The sequence below is a fragment of the Aythya fuligula genome, chromosome 2, assembly GCF_009819795.1.
Source record: "Aythya fuligula isolate bAytFul2 chromosome 2, bAytFul2.pri, whole genome shotgun sequence".
Taxonomy (NCBI): Eukaryota; Metazoa; Chordata; class Aves; order Anseriformes; family Anatidae; genus Aythya; species Aythya fuligula.
Genome location: NC_045560.1, coordinates 33,868,366 through 33,889,280, shown reverse-complemented (window position 1 = coordinate 33,889,280; position 20,915 = coordinate 33,868,366). Strand labels below are relative to the sequence as shown.

The window sequence follows — 20,915 nt, the reverse complement described above, 5'->3', positions numbered from 1 at the left end:
TGTGGCGTGGCTGGATTGAGTTCCCAGTGCTTGGCTGCTTTCACAGCTTAATTAAACTTCACCAATTTAATTTTGGGGTTCTGTAATTTAATAGTGTTTGAATTAAGACTCTTCATCCTTGAAGAGGACGTCTCCCCCTGCCCCCAACTTCTTACTGTTTATCAGCTGGCTGATGTAGTTCCTAGCAAACTAGGCTTTTCCCCCATGATGCTCACCTTATGACTTGAGATAAAGTGTGTGACAAATAGATACCAAGGCAGAAGCTTTGCAAGCCTTCTAACATCAGTTGTGAGAGAACAAATATAGAGTGAAATTCTGTTCTTGATCTGTGTAAGCCTTGAGGTACTCCAGAGAAGACAATTTTGAGATTACTCTAGATTTAGAATATTTTACTCAGGTAGAGAATCCAGTTTGTGATGGGAATTGTAAAGTATTTGCATGTTGTGGTGGTTTAACACCAAAGGGCAGCTGAGCACTACCACAGTGCTCTCACTTCCCTTCTTCAAAAGGACAGGGGAAGAAAAAACGATGGAAAATAAAAGCTCACAGGTTGAGATAAGGACAGGGAGCTCACTCACCAATTACATCACAGGCAAAACAGACTCAGCATAAGGGTGATTAATATAATTTATTTCCTATTGATAACAGACTAGAGCAGTGCAAAGTAAAAACAAACTAAAACCACCTTCCTCCCCCCCATCCACCCTACTCTACGTCCTCCCCCTGAGTGGCACAGGGGAACAGGGAATGGGGGCTGTGGTCAGTCTCTGACTCTTCGTCTCCAACGCTCCTTTATGGTCACTCACTGCCCCTGCTCCACGTGGGGTCCCTCCCACAGGATGCCGTCCTTCCTGAACTCTTATCATGGGGTAGCTCCTGGACTCCTTGCAGAGGCCACCCCTGCAGCCCCCCACACTACCAAAACCTTGCCACGTAAACCCAGCGCAGGGCTTAGCCCTGGTCTCTGAAAGCCTTCACCTTCCTCAGGCCTCTGGTGAATATTGCCAGGCATCAATCACCAAGTAGTCTCAATTCCTGCTAGCAGCTGCCCTCTTTTCCTTGACTTGCTGTGAGGCAGGCTGTTATGCAGTGATCATGTTACTGGCCTGGCAAAAATTGCAAGCATCAGACTGTCAATAAAAGCATGTGGAAAGGCCAGCTAATGGCTAGCCCTGGGGACAGCAGAAGCCAACTGGCTGGTGAGCTACCAGAAGCCTTCCTGCTTTCTGCAGAAGCCCAATCTAAATTCCAAATAATAAATAAATAATTGTGTCAGAGCAAACATGTAAGATCTTTTTGTGATAACTAAGTTCAAATACAGATGGCTCCTGGGTAACATCTAATGTTTAGTCCTCTGATAGGAAGGCTTTTGCAGTACTTACTTACTAGACGAACGTCGAGGCTTACTGGCATTTCGGTGATCAGTTCAAGAGTAGAAACTACTAAGAAAAACAAACACAAAAAAAGTGGTGTGAACAACATTCAGACTCATTTCTGCACATGGATACGTTTCTGGCTTGGAGCCACCTGGGGAAGAAAAGAAATTCCTATACATAGAATCCCAGAAGGTATAACAGGAGTTGCAGCAGACTGTTGGATGCTGAAGGATGTGAAGAATGAGATTTGTGATTAGGAGTTCCAGCTAATTTAAGCAGAGCCCACTTACAGGTAGTAGACTCCACAAAGTTCTCCACAAGGAATAAATGGGTGATTCTCTGCTACCTGTGACAGTGAGTATAAACATAGGCATTTACTGAAAAAGGGAAGGACACTTGAGTGCTCATGTAGAGGAATATAGCAAAAATGTTTAGTCAATCTGCCTACAGCAATCGCCACTGCTCTATGACAGGTATTTGGCATTATCTGCATGTCCCTCTGTAATCGAGATGGGCCTGCTCAGCAGAACAAACACAAGTGTACATAACAATGACATTTTATGTTTCTGAGGTAGTAATGTCTTAACTACTCCTAAATCATGAGCTTTTTGAACACGTTATGTATTACAAATAAAAGGGACAGTTGAGTACAAACAAACAGATATACCACCGAAGACTGCTATAAGAAAAGTTATATGGAAGCTACATGGAAGTGGAGCTGAAAACCTGTGAAGCTTTCAGTAGGAAACACTTGCCATGCCCTCAAAAGCACAACCATATTTACCCTTAACAACTACTAATGGTTTTAACTGAAATAAGTAATCAGTCACACAGGTAACAACACCAAGGTAAAATTCTCCTTTAGCTCAGTGTATTGAACAGATAGAGGTGGTGCAGTGGAACTGTCCTCTCATTTTTCCCCATCTTCAGTGCATTTTCAATGTTAATTTTCATATTCGTCCTATTTCAAATAGTTGCTTCATCAACACTTTTTTATTTGTACATGATTTTTGTGTTTATAGCTTACAAGCTATCTGACAACAAAACTTTAATTTAGGAGTACAGAATGGGTTTATCTCTGGTTGTAATCTGAAGGAAATTTTACCAAGAAGAGTTTCTATTTTTCTTATGGAGCAAAATGTAAACAAAACCAACTACAAGCTAGGAAGATGGACTTAGATTTATCTGGGGACAGACGGATGCTGTCCTTCCCATGAACCCACATCTTTGCTCTCCAACTGCAGAATGTGCTACTTCCTCCATTTTATTGTACTTCTGCACTGAAGATGAAGAGAATATTAGTGCTTTGCAAGAGACTGAGACTGTTAAGCAAAAGAGCTAAAGCCTTTGCATGCTGAAATACAGGGAATCTAAAAGATACTGGAAGACATTGGTCTTAATTCACTGGAATTAAGATTTAATTTTAGACTTAAACTATGGTATATTACATGTATCCTTCCCCATATCATTACATTTACCCTGGGAGTATGAAACATTTTGTTCTGGAAATTTACAAGCAGCAACTTAAAATTAGGGATGAATTAAAGAATAAAGAAGTCTCACAGTGGGAAACACATGTCTTAAAGCAACAGTTTTAGTCAGCTGAACCATTAGCTTTCTTAGCTTTCTTGCTTTTTCTTGTGCAAGCAGGTACTGATTTGCTGCAAAATTAGTCTGTAAGTAAACACCTTCAACTAGTGGTCATTTTGAGAGGAGAAGTTTTCTTGTCAGACAGCTTGTAAGCCATAAACACAAAAAATCATTTAAAAATAGAAAAGTGTTGATGCATATCTTGTGCAGAAGAGAAAATTAATTTCTTCCCTTTTGAATTGCATCTTCAGGCTTCTGTGAGCTATGGAAAGTTATGAATATTTGGAGATGTCAACTCTTTGTGAGGTACACAAAGTACACAAAGAAATTATCAACCTGAAATTCATTGCCTGAATGTACAGTAATAACTTTTGGGATAATTGCCACATTGTACTTTAAATCACTGCCAGACATTTCTGACTTTTATTTTAACAAGATTTGTCTAGAAATAAACCAAAAATGAGTAACACTGTAATAGGTTATGCAGTTTTTGAGTTCAAACTCTAAGTGCCCACTCATTTACATTCTACCTTATGATTTTGAACGTGGTCCTTTTCATTGGAGTTATAAACCAAGGACTAATTCACACCATCAACACGATGGCCACTGCAAACTAGCAATAAGAAACAAGGAAAAATGCATTGTGCAATGTGCTCACTCATTCTACACATGGAGTTTTTAATATGCAGCACCAAATGTTCTCTGGTATGTCTTACACAAGTCTTAGGCATGGGAGGCTTCATAACAGTATGCCTCCAGCCTTTTCTAGAAACAGAACAATTTATGCTAAGGCTTACGCATAAATAAATGCAGAGTGTTTTAATACTTTAAAAGCTGTTACAATGGGTAATGACCTCGTAAGACAGCATATAAAGTAGAATACATATATTTAATCAAATAAAAATAGCGGCTATATTTAGCTTTCCAACTTAGTGCTTTAATGAAGGAAAACACTTAATGATGAGTCACAAATCCCATGAATGTTACTGACCACAGGTACAGTAAATAGGATAGTCTCAGTGAGTTAATAGGAAGCCTCAAGTTTTGCTCATAATTTGAAACCCTCATAATTAAAGATGAAAGGAATGGAGGAACAATCAGTTAGTATCTTAACCCTTCACCTGTATGCAAATGGACTTTTTAACCATACATTTCCTAGTACTCAGACTGGAATGGCTTTTAAGGTCTACATAGAAAGGCTTTTCATTCCTTGGAGAGAGTACAATCTAACTTAAAAAATGACAAATATGCAAGAACATGCAGAGTACTTGTTTTAATAACATACAATTTTTAGTGCAGATCTTCAGCCAACTGATCTGACCACTACCCAGCCTCTAGAGGAGAAACAGCATTGCCTGTCAGGTTACCTGCCCATTTCATTATTGTAAGCTCCTCAGCAATTTGGGCTGCAAGCAGTCAGTTCCATGTTTGTAGCTGTTAGACATACCATAGTTCATTTATGCAAAAGATATACTTGAGCACTGGACTAGATCTCAGAAATCTGGATTTTGTTCTTGCCTCTGCAGATCACCTAAATCGATAATTTGCAAAGCTACCTCTCTATTCCTCAGTTTCTTCATCTATAAAGTGGGGATAATGATATTCACTCATTTTTAAAAACCGTTTTAAGATATACGTGATTAATTATTAAGCAGCATGGATTCTCCCCCATGAATAGCACACAGCTGCTAATAAACTGACTCATCCACTTTCATATTATCATCTTTATTTAAACATTCACTATTCTTTCTGCAACACAGCAAAACATTCATTTTGTCAAACAGCAATTGTAAAGAAGCTTTTATCCAGTGGAAGAGTAATTAGTAGAGAAATTCCATCAGCTTTGAGCTCGAGGGACTATCTGTTATTTTAAGTTCAAGTAATTGAAGTAGCAAGCAGAGTTTCCAATTCAAGCCTGCCCTCCACTGGTGTTAATGAAACACTGCTAATAAATTTTAGATCAATGTTGTCTTGAAGTAACAAAAAAGAGGAACTAAATTGAGAGAGGCTGATACAATGTATTGAGACCTTCAGTCAGCTGTCAGCTTCCCTTTTCTTTTTCATAGTAGCTAAATAATTTGTAAATATATTTTTAAAGTCCCATCTAGGCTCACTGGCTGATTCCCGTCCTTCACATTTTCCACCAACATATCATCCGTACCAGAGTTGTCAGAACTAATATTCACATGGGAAGTAACATTCTGCACGTGGTTTTAAAGGGACTATTAAAAAATACAGAAAAATATTTTGCTGTGGTACAGTTAACAATTCTAATATACTGAGCTATATGTATCAGTTAAGTACCAGCATCCTACGAGACCAGGATCAGTCTAGTCTAGTACCCTGTCACTAGAAGCAGTCCTTCCTCCCAGTGTGTGAAAAGAAAGAAAAACTTCTAGTACTGTGTTTATTTCAGAGAGAACTTTCCATCACAAATCTCACAGGCAATTAACTCATTGCTTAACTCAGGAGGACCATATTTAAAGCACAAAGGTAATCGGAGAAAAACAAACAAACAAACAAAAATTATCTCAGTTATACTTACAGCGATTCATCTAGTATGACTTCAAGGTGATGTTTGTGTCTGGAATACAAAACCTGTACCGCTGTGCGTTGGAAGATGAGGCGCCTCTGGTTCATTTATCTTGTCATCTTCACACTTCATTACACTCAACAGCATTTAATCTCTTGTGGTTGCTACCTAAACCCAAAATGGAGCAGTAAAATGCAGTTTCTTCAGATGTACACTTAATGTACGCTTGAAAAAAAAGAATGAAAGTATTATAGAAATGTAATTTTATTTGGGCCTTTCAAATGCTTGAAAGTCAGGGTCAGATTGTGTCAGGTATGTCTAAAAGACTTTATAATGCAGAACATAAGGAACTCTCAAGAGTTCCTTGAACGTCCTCTGCATATGATAAAATTCTTACTGAAATGGTTGTCATTCAAAACAAAAACTTTAGGAGTTCATATAAAATTTTATAGGAAACAGCGAAAGGCAACAGTGAAAGACAAACTTAGAGACATGTGAGTTAGCCTGTCAATACAGACAGAAGATGCTGGACAATAGTTTAAAATCAGGAAAACCTAAAAACATCTGTCTGGGTTAAATATGGAATATGATTATGCTAAAATAGACAAAGTTTAAAAAAAGTATTAAAGTCAAAAGGGACAGCATCTTAAGAGATTAAGTTTTAATGGTGAAAACTTCACTAAGCATGAGGTACTCTTCACTTAATCCTGACAGCACTAAATATGACCTGAAAAGGAAGAAAAGAACTTTCTAGGATTACCTTTGGTCATGTATGAAAGACCTTAATGATTTTAATGATTTTAATCCTCCCTGTGCTGAAGATCTCAATTTTCAGTGAAATCTGAACTACTGAAACATGAAAAATACAGTCAGACATAAATGCTGACACTTGTTAATATTGGTTCAAATTCAAGTTCTGGAACTTGACATTCCTTCTGGAACATCACCATTCCGGAAGGAAGCTCATGCAGTGTATCCCACTGAAGCTTGGCAAAGAAGGGGTGTGAACTGCTCTTCACATCACAGTTAGGCCATGCTGAATTTGAAATGTGCCAAAAGGTTTTTCTCTAAGTTTCTGAAGTGAATACACCCAGAGTGAACAATCAAGATAGATAAACTGAATGCAGATATTGATTTACTAATCTGTTCAACCTTTAGATATAGCGGGAGAGAATTAGTATGTATTTGACACATTTCCTTTGCTGACTGGGTAATCTTATTCAAATGCTAGAAATACACAGATTTTTACCATACCTATTATGCTCTGAACTCTTCTGCAATTGCATCCTCTAATTTGCATTACATGAGTTGTTAGAAACTATTATAATGACAACACTAACACCTAGAATATCTTTGAACTAAGAATTAAAGCTATGCTTATAAAATTCAAATTTATTTATTTGTTTAAATTTTCATTTTAACAAACATTGTTCTTGTTTAGTATCAAAGGAAGAAGGATACATATGGGTATAAACAGTAACTGAAAATATTGCTTTTTTAACAATGACTCAAATTAAATAACAAAAACTCACATTCTATCAGAAAATCCACACAGAACTCTTCCAAATCCATCTGGAATGTTTCAACTCCAAGGTGCTTCTTTTTGCTTTACTATTTGTCTTCTCTTTGCTTATAAAAAGGAGATAATTAGTTGTTGTTGTATACACTGCTTTTGTAGAACTGAAACAAATGAATTCAAAAGCGCTATTTTAAATCAGTGAAGCTAATGCTGTGCATTGATTGGTTATGATTTTCAAATATTTCATTGTCAGAAAAAGTTATTTCAGCAGCATATATGTTCTTTTGTTGATGGATGTTAAGTAAATACAATTAGAACCACTCTGAAGTAAGGAAGTTATACGTGAATTTTAATTAAAATTCAATTTTTCTAATGCTCCAATTTCATGTTCTGGACCAAAGAGAAATATTTCATTTTCATATGCAATGCTGTCAACTGATAGCAAAGACTTACATTCTCAGTCGTTTTAAGGTTGCCTAACCTTAATACAATGTACTCAGATACTAAGACCAGAATTGATATAAAAACAAGTATAATAAGAGCAAAGACTGTTTTGCAAATCCAAATATAATCACTGTTTTCCTCATCATGTCTTTCTGTAAAAATCTGCCTAAAACAAGCATCTTTTAAATCTTGTAAAACCTCTGTGGGTACGTGCTGTTACAATAACATATTCTTCAGCACCAAAAATCTAGTTTTAAATTGTGGACAAGTGAAAAGTATTCATTCCAGTATCTTTAGAAGAAAATTGTTCTAAAATTATTGAAACCTTTACTGCCCAGATGCTTTAAAAAAAAAAGAAAAAAGCCTAACTAAAAAAACAAACAAACAAACAAACAAAAAACAAACAAACAACAACTACAACAAAACAAAAAAAAACAAACAAGAATGAGTGAACATAGATATTAGTTTTGGCCTCAGAAAATCCTTTAATTCATCAGACTTCTGCATATTACTGCAACTATGCAAGCAGTCAGATGATTGTTTTCATCTCTGGCCAAGCACTACAATCATAAAAACATCCACATAACTCTTATATTTTTAGGGTAACTACTTACAGTAGAAAGTAGCAGTATCTTTATTGTAACCACTGATTGTCATTATTAAATGAAGATGGGGAGAATGGGAAGGTCAGGTTCAAATGAAAGTTGTGTGCAGCACGTAATATTTAATTTTTAAGCACAACAGTACTTTTTCTCAAAGAACTCGGAAAGCATTTGATGAGGTTTCATTGAATGCTCTCTCACCTCAGACTGCTGTTTGTCCTTCACTGGCCTCAGGAGCTGTAATGAAAAATAACATAATTATTGCCTTGCACCCATCTCTATCTTTTTTTTTTAACAAATCAATAGTACGTTAATTATATTAAATATATAAAAAAAATACACTTTGCCTTTTGTTTCTACCACTGTAGACTCACCTAGTAAAGTGATCACACTTTACTCATTTTCTGGACACCCATCTGACAATAATTGTTTTTAGAAATATCCAATATTATATAGAGGCTAGAGTACAGCCAGTGTATATGTATTTCACACAGAAATTCATATGAAAGAGACAGTAATCTGGACAGAAAAAATTGATGTGTCACTGCTCTGTAATTCAATGTTTTGAAAACATGCTAACTGCAAAAGCCCAAATGTATTAAACCCCAAGTGATTTTGCTCTTACAACAATCAAGAGAAAAAGAGACGTTTTAGAGTTCTGACATTTCCCAAATGGCATAATCACACAGCCTTAGTATTTTTATTTTTTTATTTTGACTGTAGTGCTTTCCATTTCTATTTGTTTCTGTGAAATGTGGTTTCCACAAACTGACAAGCAGCATTTCCTAGAGCAGTGGTACTGCAGAGTAGCTGGGATTTATTAAACTAACTGAACAGGAATACTAAAATGGAATGGAAGAAAAAGATGATCATTACTAGGACACTATAGAAAGTTTAATCACAATAATTAAGTAAAATATAAAGCCTAGGAATTATATGCTACCCTTTTTCACTGACATCATAAAGATTCAACCCGGATTGGAAATCTGTTAAATATTTCCTGTATTGTTTGTTTATAACGATTTACAGTATGAAATATCTACCATAGTATCTTCAAAATATAAGTTCCTCCTAAACAGAGCCAAACTTTAACTTTGTTTTCCAGCAGATTAATTTAATCCGGTTTCTTCACAGTAAATGGAAGAGGAAATCTCAGAAGTAAAAGTGGTAATTGCATAATGGAGGTACATAGGGATTTCCATTGTAGAGTTTACAGTAATTTGTCTCAAGACCTTAACAGGTTACTTCATTTTGTTTCATTCTCCAGCCTTCTGGATTGCACACACTGTTGCATGGATTTGTGCTGTGTTGAGATAAAACTTCAGAGGTCTGGAATTCTTTAGCCTGAAATGTACCCCTTGTACCAGGCAACAAAAATGGCTAAAGCCATCCAAGTGCCATTATTTCCCTGAACCAGAGACTGAAGCTTAAATGATTCAGACTTGTCCGCAAGAATTTCAGTTCTCTCCCTCACCCATTAAAAATGGAAACACGAGGCCAGTTTACAGTGGTATAGAACTTCTTTACGGAAAGGGTTGTTAGGCATTGGAATGGGCTGCCCAGGGAAGTGGTGGAGTCACCATCCCTGGAGGTCTTTAAAAGATGTTTAGATGTAGAGCTTAGGGATATGGTTTAGTGGAGGACTTGTTAGTGTTAGGTCAGAGGATCTTGAGGTCTCTTCCAACCTAGACAGTTCTGTGATTCTGTGATTTCTTTGCTATGAAAACATAGCACGTACAGAATTACTGCTAATCAAATTAAAACAAATGAACAAACCCCATTACGGATTCACATTCTTGTGCCAGTTAAAACCCCTGCAACTTTATTTCATATTTTACAGTTGTTGCTGGTCCCATGAACTACATGACAAAAGAAATTCAAAGGGTTTTTCTGTAATGAAAAGCTTTCAATACAGTATTACTACTTTTGTCACCCAACACTTACGGCTGTTGTTTCTCTGATTTCCTGGGCACACCATTTCAAGTGCTTTTGTCCTGATTATCAGACAAAAGAAAATAAATAATTCAAGTAAAACCAATACCCTTCACAGAAGTGTTACTACAACCCCAATAACAACCCAAACTCCCTCAGCCTGTCCTCATAGGAGAGGTTCTCCAGCCCTCTGACCATCTTTGTATGAGGATGTTAGATATGTTAAAAGTATTTGTTGGATATGTCGGACATCTTAGAAATAATTCATTGACAGGGCTGCATGTAGCATTACTTAAAATGAACCCCTTCTGTTCATTCTCTTGGAAGCCCAAAAATCTATCATTACGTGCTTCTGAGCAGGCACAGTTGAATGGAAATGACACCAAAAGGAGAAATTGTGTGTTATTCTGTGTGAGTAAGTTAATATGCTGAGTCCTCTGTACAGTTTTAGGCACCACAATATAAGAAGGACATAAAACTATTAGAGAGCTTCCAAAGGAGGGCTATAAAGATGGTGAGGGGTCTAGAGGGTGAGACATATCAGCAGCAGCTGAGGTCACTGGGTTTGTTCGGCCCAGAGAAAAGGAGGCTGAGGAGCGGCTTCATGATGGCCTGCAGCCTCAGGGATAAGCTGTTCGGCTGATAAAGAAGCCACTCATGAACTGAGCTTTACCTACTACACATCATTACATATATCAGCCACAGAATTACTAGAATTACTAGATTACAGATTTTGACTAGAATTACTGGTGTCACCCATCACATGTTTAATGCATATGAAAACATAGCATGTGCACTGGTTTTCATGAGGACAGGCTGTTTGTGCATTTACAACTTGACAGAGGGTATGTTTCTCACTACATCACCACAATAATCCTGTATACCCCACATTTTGACTGTCAGTAGACATTCAGAAACGCAAACTGCGGGCCACCAGGATCACTGATGCAACTGGCTACCTGTCCGTACCTGGGAAACAAGGAGCAAGCTACAAATTTTTATCTTCATTGTCTCTGAAGGGTGGAATATGCATCCATGCACTGGAAAGAGAAATGTGGAAAAAGCTATTTGTGTAAATGTTATAGCTCTGGAGTTAATTTTCTTTTCTTTTTTTTTTTTTTTTTTTTTTTTTTTCATCTAAAAGCACTGTCCTTTAGTTGTTCCTAAGGTGACAAGTGGGCTACAGAACTAGAAATTATTGCCTAGGTAAACTACTACTGTAAACCACGATTATGAACAAAACTGAATAGACTTCTGGTCTCCCACAAGCAGCAACTTAGTGATTTTTTTTTACTCCCCTGTTTCTATATGCAATTAAATCCCCTCCAAACTACGGCAGGAGTTTGACACAGTTAGCAGACGATACAGACTGCCAGTGTTAATACTGCTGCCACGTCAGTGATATTAGGAACACGCAGGCCTGGCTGTGGCATTACAGTAAAACACAGTGGATTGCTCAAGCAGGAATGAAAGCAGCACGGCCATGACCGACCTTGCAGGCACCGCCACCATGCAGTGAGATGTCCCACGGGCAGCGGTGTCGAACTGAGAGCACCCTGGGGTTAAGGCAGTGCGACGAAGTCTTGCAGAGACCAGACACGCCCAAAAAGTGCCTTACTGCTTACCCAGGCTCTGAGTGCGCGAGGACAACAAGCCGTAAGCTCTGTACAGGCGTTTTTTTTTAAGAATTAGGTCTAGAAGCACACCACTTCTCCCCGATCGCCCTCGCCGACCTTGCAGCCCCCAGGTTTCAGGGACCACGCAGTGCGTCCCCGCAGCGCGGCGGGCAGCCCCCTTCACGTTTCCCTGACCAGACGCCACCTCCCAGCCTCCACGGAGCACAAACCTGAGCGCTGCGGGAATAAAATAAATAGATAAATAAATAAAACAGCGACCTACAGCTTTCCTCACCCCCTTGCCGGCCAGAGGGGCCCCCACGGCAGGCCGGGGCGGGCCGAGCCTCCCCCTTCCCGGCCTCCCCGGCGGCGCCGAGTGACGATCGCGACCCGGCGGCTCCTCCTCCTCCTCCTCCTCCTCCTCCTCCTCCTCCTCCCTCTCCCCCGCCGCCAGCATGCCGAAGCTGAGCAAGGAGGCCAAGCAGCGGCTGCAGCAGCTCTTCAAGGGCGGCCAGTTCGCCATCCGCTGGGGCTTCATCCCCGTCGTGCTCTACCTAGGTCAGTGGCGGCGGGGGCGCCGGCCTCCCGCGGGTCTCCGCCGCCCGGCGACCCAGCGGGGCCTCCCTTGGGCGGCCCCCGCCTGCTTGGGGGGCTCGGGGGGGGTCGGGCAGGGGGCTGGGGACCCCCCTGTTTGAGGCTGGGTGGAGGCTGCAGCCTCCCCAAGCCGCTCGGCTCAGCCCCCGTGCGGCTTTGGGGTGTGTTGGTGCGGGGCCCCGCGGTGGTGCCGCCGGTGGGGGTGGCTGAAGGGCACGGGCTGCTTAGAAGCGTGTGTGTGCGGTGGGGCCGGGGCTTCTGCTCGCTGCTCTCTGCCAAAAGGTGCCGGGGAAGCCACCAGGCACGGCTGGAGAGGAGGCTTCGTGCCCTAAATGTGTGGGGCCTTCTGGGGGAGGCGGCCGAAGCAGGCAGACATCTTCACCTTGAGCGCTAATGCGCTTACAGCCGGGCTGTGTTTGCAGGCAGAGCTGAGTGGCTCTTTTAATCGAGGGGAATTAATATAACACGTAAAAATATATAAAATCTAAACCCAATTTAAAGGGCCGAGGCGCTTAATAGATAATCAGTTACACACATGCTCGAACAACCAGAAATAAAAGGGGTCACTTTGAACACAACGAGTAAAACCATTTGGCAGAGTCAGGTTAAAGTTTAATTACGTTTTCGTTCTTAGTTTATTGATTATTTCCAAATTGGTTATTTGGGGGTGGGATTGCAGCAGTGCTTTGCGACCTACTTTTGTTCCTGCTGAGGTTTTCAGTTGGTTTCACTTTTACGACAGTATCTGAGAAAATCACTCTTTGCTCTGAGGAAAGCACATAACTTAAGCACTTTAAATAAAGCCATCTCACTGTGTTTGCAGCTGTACCAATACCATAGAATGGAAGCTATGGAAGGGACCTTAAAGACCACCTAGTGCTAACCCCCGCCATGGGCAGGGCTGTCAGGGTGCTTGGTATATTTCTTGTTAAGTAACCCTAAGAAACAAAACTGTAGTTGTTTAATTTCTTACCTGCAAGCGATAAGTATGCTGTTCCACATCTATGTTGTCTTCTTACAAGTTTGCCTGCTGTAATTAATAAAAGGACATAAAGTGTAAGCAGGTGCCACCCTTGTCTGCCGCAGACATTTGGGGGTGGCAGCCACTCAGATTCTGTAGAACCGGGGGAACCTCTTTTGTACAGCAATTACATGGGCAAGGGGCTACACCGTGCTTGGTGTCACTGCTTCAAGGCAAACTTTGGTATTGACCCACGTATATGAAACACAGGCTAAACTAAACACAGGCAATGAAGTTTTCAGCAATTTGTTTTAATTTTCTCTGGAAGACCTAGGTCAGGATAGGATGTTCAGAATAAGTACAAGGGAGTCTGAGATGTGCAATTCCAGGTCATTGGTCAGGTTGTATTTTTTGTTGTTTGTTTTTAATGTTTGTTTTGAAGTGGCTGCCCCTCTTAGGTGAATTAGACCAGTACAGTTTTGTTGAATTGGCTTGCTTATTTAAAAGTACTAGGGGGAAAAAAAAACAAAACAAAACAACACACACAAAACAAGCAAAAAGAAAAAACAGAAACATTAGCTAAATCTGTTTCACACACGTAGTTCAACTGCTAATATGATTTCATGAATTTTAAATCACTTCTGCTGGAAAGTATGGCAGTGAAAGAAAATAGGTCAGAATGTTTAACAGCCTCAAATCAGACAAGGTTATCTTCAAAGGGCTGACCCAGTGTCCATGAATTTAATGTGAGTTTTTCCATTAACCTTCATGGCCTGTGTTTCAGGAAAGTTGTCACTGATTAGTTATAGTCTGTAAATATGTTTTTTCCATATAACATCAGTTTCTGTACAGTAAACATAGTAAGCATGTTGTTGAACAATGCGTGTCTTTTATGATTCTGTTTCAGGACTTAATTTACAGTCCAGGAGTTAAAGCTATTTAGTAAACTGTACCTTGAATTGCTTCTCTAGTGTACACTTGCTTTAGTGAATCAGTGTTTGAGTCATTAGCTGGGGACGAACTCTCTGTAATTAACCACCCCCTTTCCCCAAAATGGTTTTAAGTTTAATTGGTTAAAGATTTAGAATTCTCTAATCTTCAACTCAATGAGCTATTATTGAAATATTGCTGTAAGTTCAGGTGCCGTCACAGGACATCTCCTCAAGCCCTTATACCAGTTACAGGTGTCACTGTTGATGCTGTCTGACCAGGTTGCTTTCATAATAACACCTAAAATCTGCATGTGGGGGTTGTTACGGTTATGTTCCCACCCAGCCACTTGCTCAGTCTTCCCATGTGGGGTGCAGGAGAGAATCAGAAAGGGAAAAGTGCAAGAACTTGTGGGTTAAGACAAAAGCAAACCAAAGAATCTATTTGCTGCCTCCCTCCAGCAGGCAGGCATCCAGGCATCCTCAGGAAAGCATGGCCCATCACACGTAATGGTTTCTTGGGAAGACAAATGCCATCACTCCGAACATCCCCTCCTTCCTGTTCCTTTCCCCCAGCTGTTATTGCTGAGCCATATGGTGTGGGATGTCCCTCTGGCCAGCCTGGGCCAGCTGTCCTGGCTGTGTCCCATCCCAACTCCTGCTGCACCCCCAGCCTGCTCGCTGGCAAGGCAGTGTGAGAAGTTAAACAGTCCTTGGCTCTGCGTGAGCACTGCTCTGCAGCAACTAAAACGTTGGTGTTATCGCTGCTAAGTTTCATCAAAAATCCAAAGCACAGCATCGTACAAGCCATTATGTAAAAAACCAAAACGCCTCCATCCCAGTCAAAGCCGTGACAGGGTACGTGTATGCATGCACATGTGCCTTGATGTTTGGGGTAACTCATTTCCACCATCTCACATAGCTAGCTGACCCTGAATTTTAAGTCAGAGAGACAGGTAATAATAATAAAGAAAATACACCCAAGTCTATTTATTTTGACTATTTTGTAACCCTTTGGTTTCTGTTGAGGTGAGTTTATGTCTTCATGAATCACAGCTCCCTGTTCTTTTTATTGCAATTTAATGGGCTGGAATGATTTGATGCTGTTCTAGCTGTGTAAAAATCTGCACATACATATGAGTGTTTATCTAATGTATGTTTCACTTCAGGTTTTAAGAGGGGTGCAGATCCTGGAATGCCCGAGCCGACAATCTGGAGGTATGTATCAGGTCCAAATGTGCATTAAAAAAAACACTGTAGATGATCAGGGTTTTAATTGTCATCTCTGCTCATGCTGGACAGCAAGAAAAAAAAGTTGCTTTAATCCATAGTTTTTAATTGTTTTGGGTGATAACAGAGCTGGTCACAGTTCTTATTTGCCTAGAAATCTAAACCAGAACAGACAGCAAACCGAATTCTTAGGAGGGCCTTAGTATTTTGCTCTTAATCTTAGGCAGTTTTTAATATATGGAACTTCCTGTACCTTTTGAGTGGAAGCTGCCCTTCTAATCTGTTCTCAGGGTAGTTTATGCAAGTTTCTTTCTGCACCTAGGAATAACTACTTAGCTTTCTAACATGAGTTTAAAATAAAACCCAGTCTCCTTCCATCTTTGCAAGTAGGGTGGGAAACTGTGTAAAAGCTGCATTAAATAAAGGGATATATCCTTTAATATTAATCACTGTAATGAATCAAAGTACATATGCTCTCATTGCCTGGTTGTTGTGGGGCTATTTGTTATTGCTGCAACATCCTGGCATTAATAACACTTGAATTCTTGTGATATTTGAATTTTATTGGAGAGTTTCCATGGCTCAAACTACCAAAATTAAGGTTATGAAGGAAGTGTTACTCTTACTGTTCTTGAAATAGCTTTGTTTGCTGTACAGAACCAGAGATGCTGCTAAAACAAATAATTGATTGGTGTGTATTGTTTGCAAGGTCATATATTAACCGTAGAAATTCCATTTTCAGGGATGTTACAGTTTCAGTAAAATATCCTATTGTCTTAAGAACTAAGTTGCTGAAGTATTTTTTTTTTCTGGCAGTATTTCTGTTTATTTTCACTAGTATCGTGAGACTTTTTTTTCTTTTCTTTGGTTTATTGCATATGTCTGCACGACATAAAGTTAGTATAACAGGATATACAGATACCAGAAGCATGTGTTTGGTTTTACTCCAAAGCTTACAGATGCTCATTCTTCTGGGCACATGTTCATGCTCCATAGGCTTAAATTTTATTTTAAAGGTAGCTTTATTTCACAGTTCTTTATGGGTAGTGTTTATTCTGTACTTTTATAGGGCTGTTTCTTCTGACTTGTGCTTTTGAAAAATCTATTTAAAAACAAACACATACTGTGAATCTGACCTTCATTTCCCCCTTTCAGTCTGCTTTGGGGATGAAAGATGTGGCTGTCCTGCTCTAGAACCAGACGATGGACAGAGAAAGGGTCTGAAGATGTGTATGTTCCAGAGGATGAGGCGGACACTTACACCAGCTGGCTCAGTCAGCTTGCTAAAGACATAGGTTGTACATACAACAAAATTGAGTTTATATGGACCTAACTTATTTGCATCACAGTGTAATTAAATAAATACATTTGAATGCATATGTGTTGTTTTCAAGTCTTTACATTACATATAATACAGTATTTTTTTATTATAGGAACGATAACCAGATTTTTTTTTTTCTAAATTTGGTGACATTCAACCCCCACAGATCGTCATAACAAGGTTAAATTTCGGGTAACTATTCCTTTTTATGATAACCAGAAAACTGAGCTGATGTTTTAAAAGTTTTGATATTCTTCAAAGATTTCTGCCTGAATGTTGGTAAGCCTCTGCAGCTGGTTGCTCTGTGCAGGCCTGGTTTTTGTTTTCTTTTTCTTTTGGATTTGTTTGGCTCTGGATATCTTAAGGCTTGAGAGATGTATATGTTTTTCTGACTTTACCTTTAAATACTATTTAATTTTTCCGTAATTTAGGGGTAGGGTTGGGAGTACGTGACAAAATTGCTGTGTATGTGTGTATGTTTGTGTACAGTAGAAGTTACTGATGTACAGCTGAAGGAAGAAGACTCTTATATTATGGTGTGTTTTTCTTTTGTTCCAAAGTCTTGTTCTTTGGAATACGGTGGTTTTGTCTTCACTTGGCATTCTCCATTTCAGTAATGAAACCAGAGCACAAAAAGCTGAACTGGTTAGGTTACCGTACTCTCCCATCTAGAAGTATACAGGCTAGTTTGTATTTGTTCAGTGATACTTTACAAAACAAACAAAAAGTTTCTTTGCAATGTTGCAACAAAGGCATTCCAGATTGATTTTTTTAACCCTGTAGATTTTCAGGCAGTTTTTACATTTAATTTAACTAAGGAATAGGAGATAGCAGAGGAGAAAATGAGCAATCAGAATTCGTAGTGAAATGTTACCGTGCAAAGTATATTCAGTGTATCAAAGGTAGCAGTGCAAAGTAACACGGATTTCTCAAAGTCAACCTTTGTGTTTCACAATACCCAAAATGCAACTGTGGACCAAAACACCTGCAAAAGTGTATTTCATATACTCTGTTGTGTGTCAGATTTGGGGATGTGGTTTGTGGGTCTTAACCACCGCATGGTCGCTCTGGCAGCTTTCCAGGAACAATAGTATTTGGCAAGAAGTTCCAAATGGGGAAGTGTTCTTGTCTCTTTTGTTAAAAGTGTATAAATAAGCATGGATATGTCAAGCACAGGCCGGATTCTGTGACCTCATTATCGTCAAAATTTCCCTTGTAAGTAATTAGTTCAGTTTTTTTTAGACTTGGAATTATTAGATAAGTATTGCTTAGGCAGTGCTTATTCTGAGAATTTTGCTTTAAACACATTGGATAACAAATTTTTAGTGAATCATTGCTATAGATAAATGACTGCAATTGTTTTTCTTTTAAAATAAATCAAATGTGGTTCACGAAAGTCATTAACATGCAACCTGTGGCCTTTGAAGTTCAGGAATAAATTGTCCTTCCTAGTATGTTCAAGTCAAGTTAAATTGAATGCTGATATATATTACAAATCTGTTCGATTAATGCAGTCAGTGTTTCTCTCTCTAAATAAAAAGTAATTGAAACTCCTTACAAACTCATTTTTACCTTGAAAAGAGTTGAATAGCCATTAACCAGAAGTCTTGGTAACTAATTATAACGTAACAAAAACAGGATCAGAGAAGTCTTTTTCTCTTAAGACTTAAAAATGAAGGGAGTCTTTGTTAGCAATACCTTGAATTTATTTGATAGTTGCTGTCATTTTCAAAAAATTCAGACATGTTTGTAGGAACAGATCCCTGTTCTTTGAAGTTGTATTTTGAACAGATTACTATAAAGAATCTTAATTCTCTTAAAATAACTTCAGCAAATACACCAGTTTTGTCAAGAGTGTTTGTGTGTTGCTAGGAGGAAGAGGGCAGGCCTCTGGATTAACGTGGAAGGACTCAAATACATTTCCTGTTTGTCAGACTCCCCAAAAGCGTTTGTTTTACCATGGGATGGGAGACACTTAGAAACAAACAGGGGCTTTCCCACTCAGCAGACTTCTGTCACGTGGATCAGTGGCTTCTGTAGCCAAGTATGGCTTCTTTTCAGAAATGGGATTTGTGATGCAGTCCTTTGAGACCAGGCATGAACTCTGATGTTTGAATGAAGTCAGAACGTGTAGTTTACTGAAAATCAGACTGTGACTTCCACAGCTTAATTCAAGTTTATGCTTTGGCCATGCTCTGAGAGGTGTGAAATAAAATCATTCGTGCTTACCTGTGTGCTGTGCAGAACGTACTCGCTCTGAGGTATCTTTATCGGATCTTACCCGGACGTAGGAATGGCACGGCCGCATGCCTTGTGCCTGCCAAGTGGACGTGGAGCATGCCTGTGGTTGCCATAATCTTAGTGTAGTGCCCCACGTGGGAAGCTGTTGCTGGGGTGTGTTGTGCAAATAATTGTGCAAGAGGCTAAGGGCAGTGTTTCTACCTGGACTGGTCTTAGGAAGATCAAAGGTTGACATAGATTGTAGCTTGCTATGCTGTTTATCAAACCTTTGGGATTTTTTTTTTTTTTGGCCAAATCTCAAGGATTTTAGTGTGAGAAGAATGCCCTGTTGTCCATCTCAAGTGACCTGCAGTACCATGAGCAAGGTACTTTGACACGAGGAAGTCAACATTTCTGCATGTCGGAAGGTCCTGCTCCACCTCCTTGGCCTCCTCCTGCAAGAGCGGCACCAGCCAATGGCCTGATGGGTGTCTGAGGAGAGTATCTGTGAAGAAGGAATTGTCTTTAAGCCAGGACTGAAGAAATGGGCAGGCTCCGTCTCTGAAGAACTGTCCTAGGGCATGGTCATTACAAGTGTAAAGGGGGATAAAGATAATAGATTTTTATTATTTTTTTTTTAAAAAGGAGGAGGTTAGGGTCTGGAAAAATAAAGGTGAGGGTAAATGAGTATGAAATGCAGACAAGGTTTTTAGAAGTGAAAATCATGTAAGCTGTGAGAAAAATACAGGTGTGTACATAGCCAAGGAGCAGAGCCCTGTCATGCTTGGTGTGTAATGCTGGGGGAGTCTTGTGAGTTTGGTGGGTTTCTCCTGGGATCTTCTGACAGCATGGTGTGAAAAGACTTTCTGTGCCTTGTAGTGTAGCCACTGAACAGGGGAGAATAAACAAAATGGTTTACAGATCTGTTCGTAGTAAGTTAATCCGCAAAGGAACCTACCTTTTTGCCCCAAAAGCTTTTCAAGGACTGGTCAGTTGAGGTAACAATGAAGCTGATATGAAATTTGGAACAAGTATTTTGTTCTCCAAGTTGCTGGTGTAGACACAGCCAGCGTAATGTCATTTTTTTATACCGCATCGCAGTTAAAAAGCAAGAGAATACATGCTTAGTTTCCTTAAGTCATCAGCAAAAGTCAAAGTAACTTAAACCTATAGTTTTCAAACATGTAAACACTGCAAACCAAAGCAATTATCATGATTTTGTAACAACAGGCCCACACGATGGCAATGTGTAAAACCATTGCTGCTTTTCTGTGTACAGCTGTCTCACAAAATGGCTGTAGATGACAAAGTGCTTCTTAAGTTTTGTTTTTATTGCATCATGTTGTAAATACAACAGGATTCTAACATGCTTTTAACAGGGAAAAAAATGCTAAAACAAGCTATATACCCTGGATATTTTTGGAAATATCTCCTTATATACTTGGAATTTAAATTATGATGGTACTTATGATGAATATTGGAAATAAAAGCTCATTACATCTGTTCTCACCACAGGAGTAAACCACATCCTGGTTTAATGTCATATGACTAATTTACTTTTTAAAACTGATTAGTTAATTGCAATTTCTAAATATTTTTCCATGATGGTGTGCAACGCAGTAACTGTTTGTGGGTTACATTCATTGTTTCTTAGTTATGCTTCTATTAATTCAGGATTAGAGAATGGGTAAGGCAGAGGAGATGCACGTCCGCCAAGTGGAAAAGAGAATTTACTCTTATATTTTCTTGTGATTAAGAAATCAAATTTCTATCAACAATAACTTAAGAAGTTCAAGCAACTGCAAAGCAATGAGCAGTTAGTAGCTTGGGAAGTGAGATAAACCTGGATTTCCAGTTATGTCCTAATGGTGTTTCTCGGGATCTTTTTTACTCTTACAGAAAGCCCCCAAATGGTGTAACACTGCAACTGGAAAACAGGCCTTTTCCAGCAAGACTGGAAGATTGCCCATATATCTGCCTTCATCCCAAATGGTTTCCCTTCTAACAAATTCCATTTTCTCTTATAGCCCAGTCCCAGGTCACTGAGC

At 39.4% G+C, this 20,915-nt stretch overlaps 1 protein-coding gene, 1 long non-coding RNA gene and 1 other non-coding gene across 8 annotated transcripts; 1 reads left to right on the top strand and 2 right to left on the bottom strand.

Annotated features, from left to right (window-relative positions):
• Nucleotides 1-719: 719 nt before the first annotated feature.
• LOC116486541 lies at nt 720-11,971 on the bottom strand. 6 transcript variants are annotated; one of them, XR_004252967.1, is made up of 6 exons: nt 11,908-11,971; nt 10,966-11,036; nt 10,009-10,058; nt 8,266-8,301; nt 7,032-7,128; nt 720-5,667 (listed from the first exon to the last, which is right to left on the bottom strand). It is a non-coding gene; the product is annotated as an uncharacterized LOC116486541 (long non-coding RNA). The 6 variants fall into 6 exon arrangements; XR_004252969.1 differs by lacking the exon at nt 10,009-10,058 and having other exon boundaries at nt 720-1,106; nt 1,383-5,667; XR_004252966.1 differs by lacking the exon at nt 10,009-10,058 and having other exon boundaries at nt 720-3,228; nt 5,512-5,667.
• On the bottom strand, nt 7,931-8,018 carry LOC116486932. Its single transcript, XR_004253035.1, has one exon. It is a non-coding gene; the product is annotated as a small nucleolar RNA SNORD93 (small nucleolar RNA).
• A 62-nt stretch (nt 11,972-12,033) lies between the features above and the next one.
• TOMM7 (translocase of outer mitochondrial membrane 7) lies at nt 12,034-16,703 on the top strand. Its single transcript, XM_032183206.1, has 3 exons — nt 12,034-12,170; nt 15,266-15,314; nt 16,482-16,703. The coding sequence occupies exons 1-3, from the start codon at nt 12,068-12,070 to the stop codon at nt 16,495-16,497; spliced, it is 168 nt and encodes a 55-aa protein (XP_032039097.1). The 5' UTR covers nt 12,034-12,067; the 3' UTR covers nt 16,498-16,703.
• Nucleotides 16,704-20,915: the final 4,212 nt, after the last annotated feature.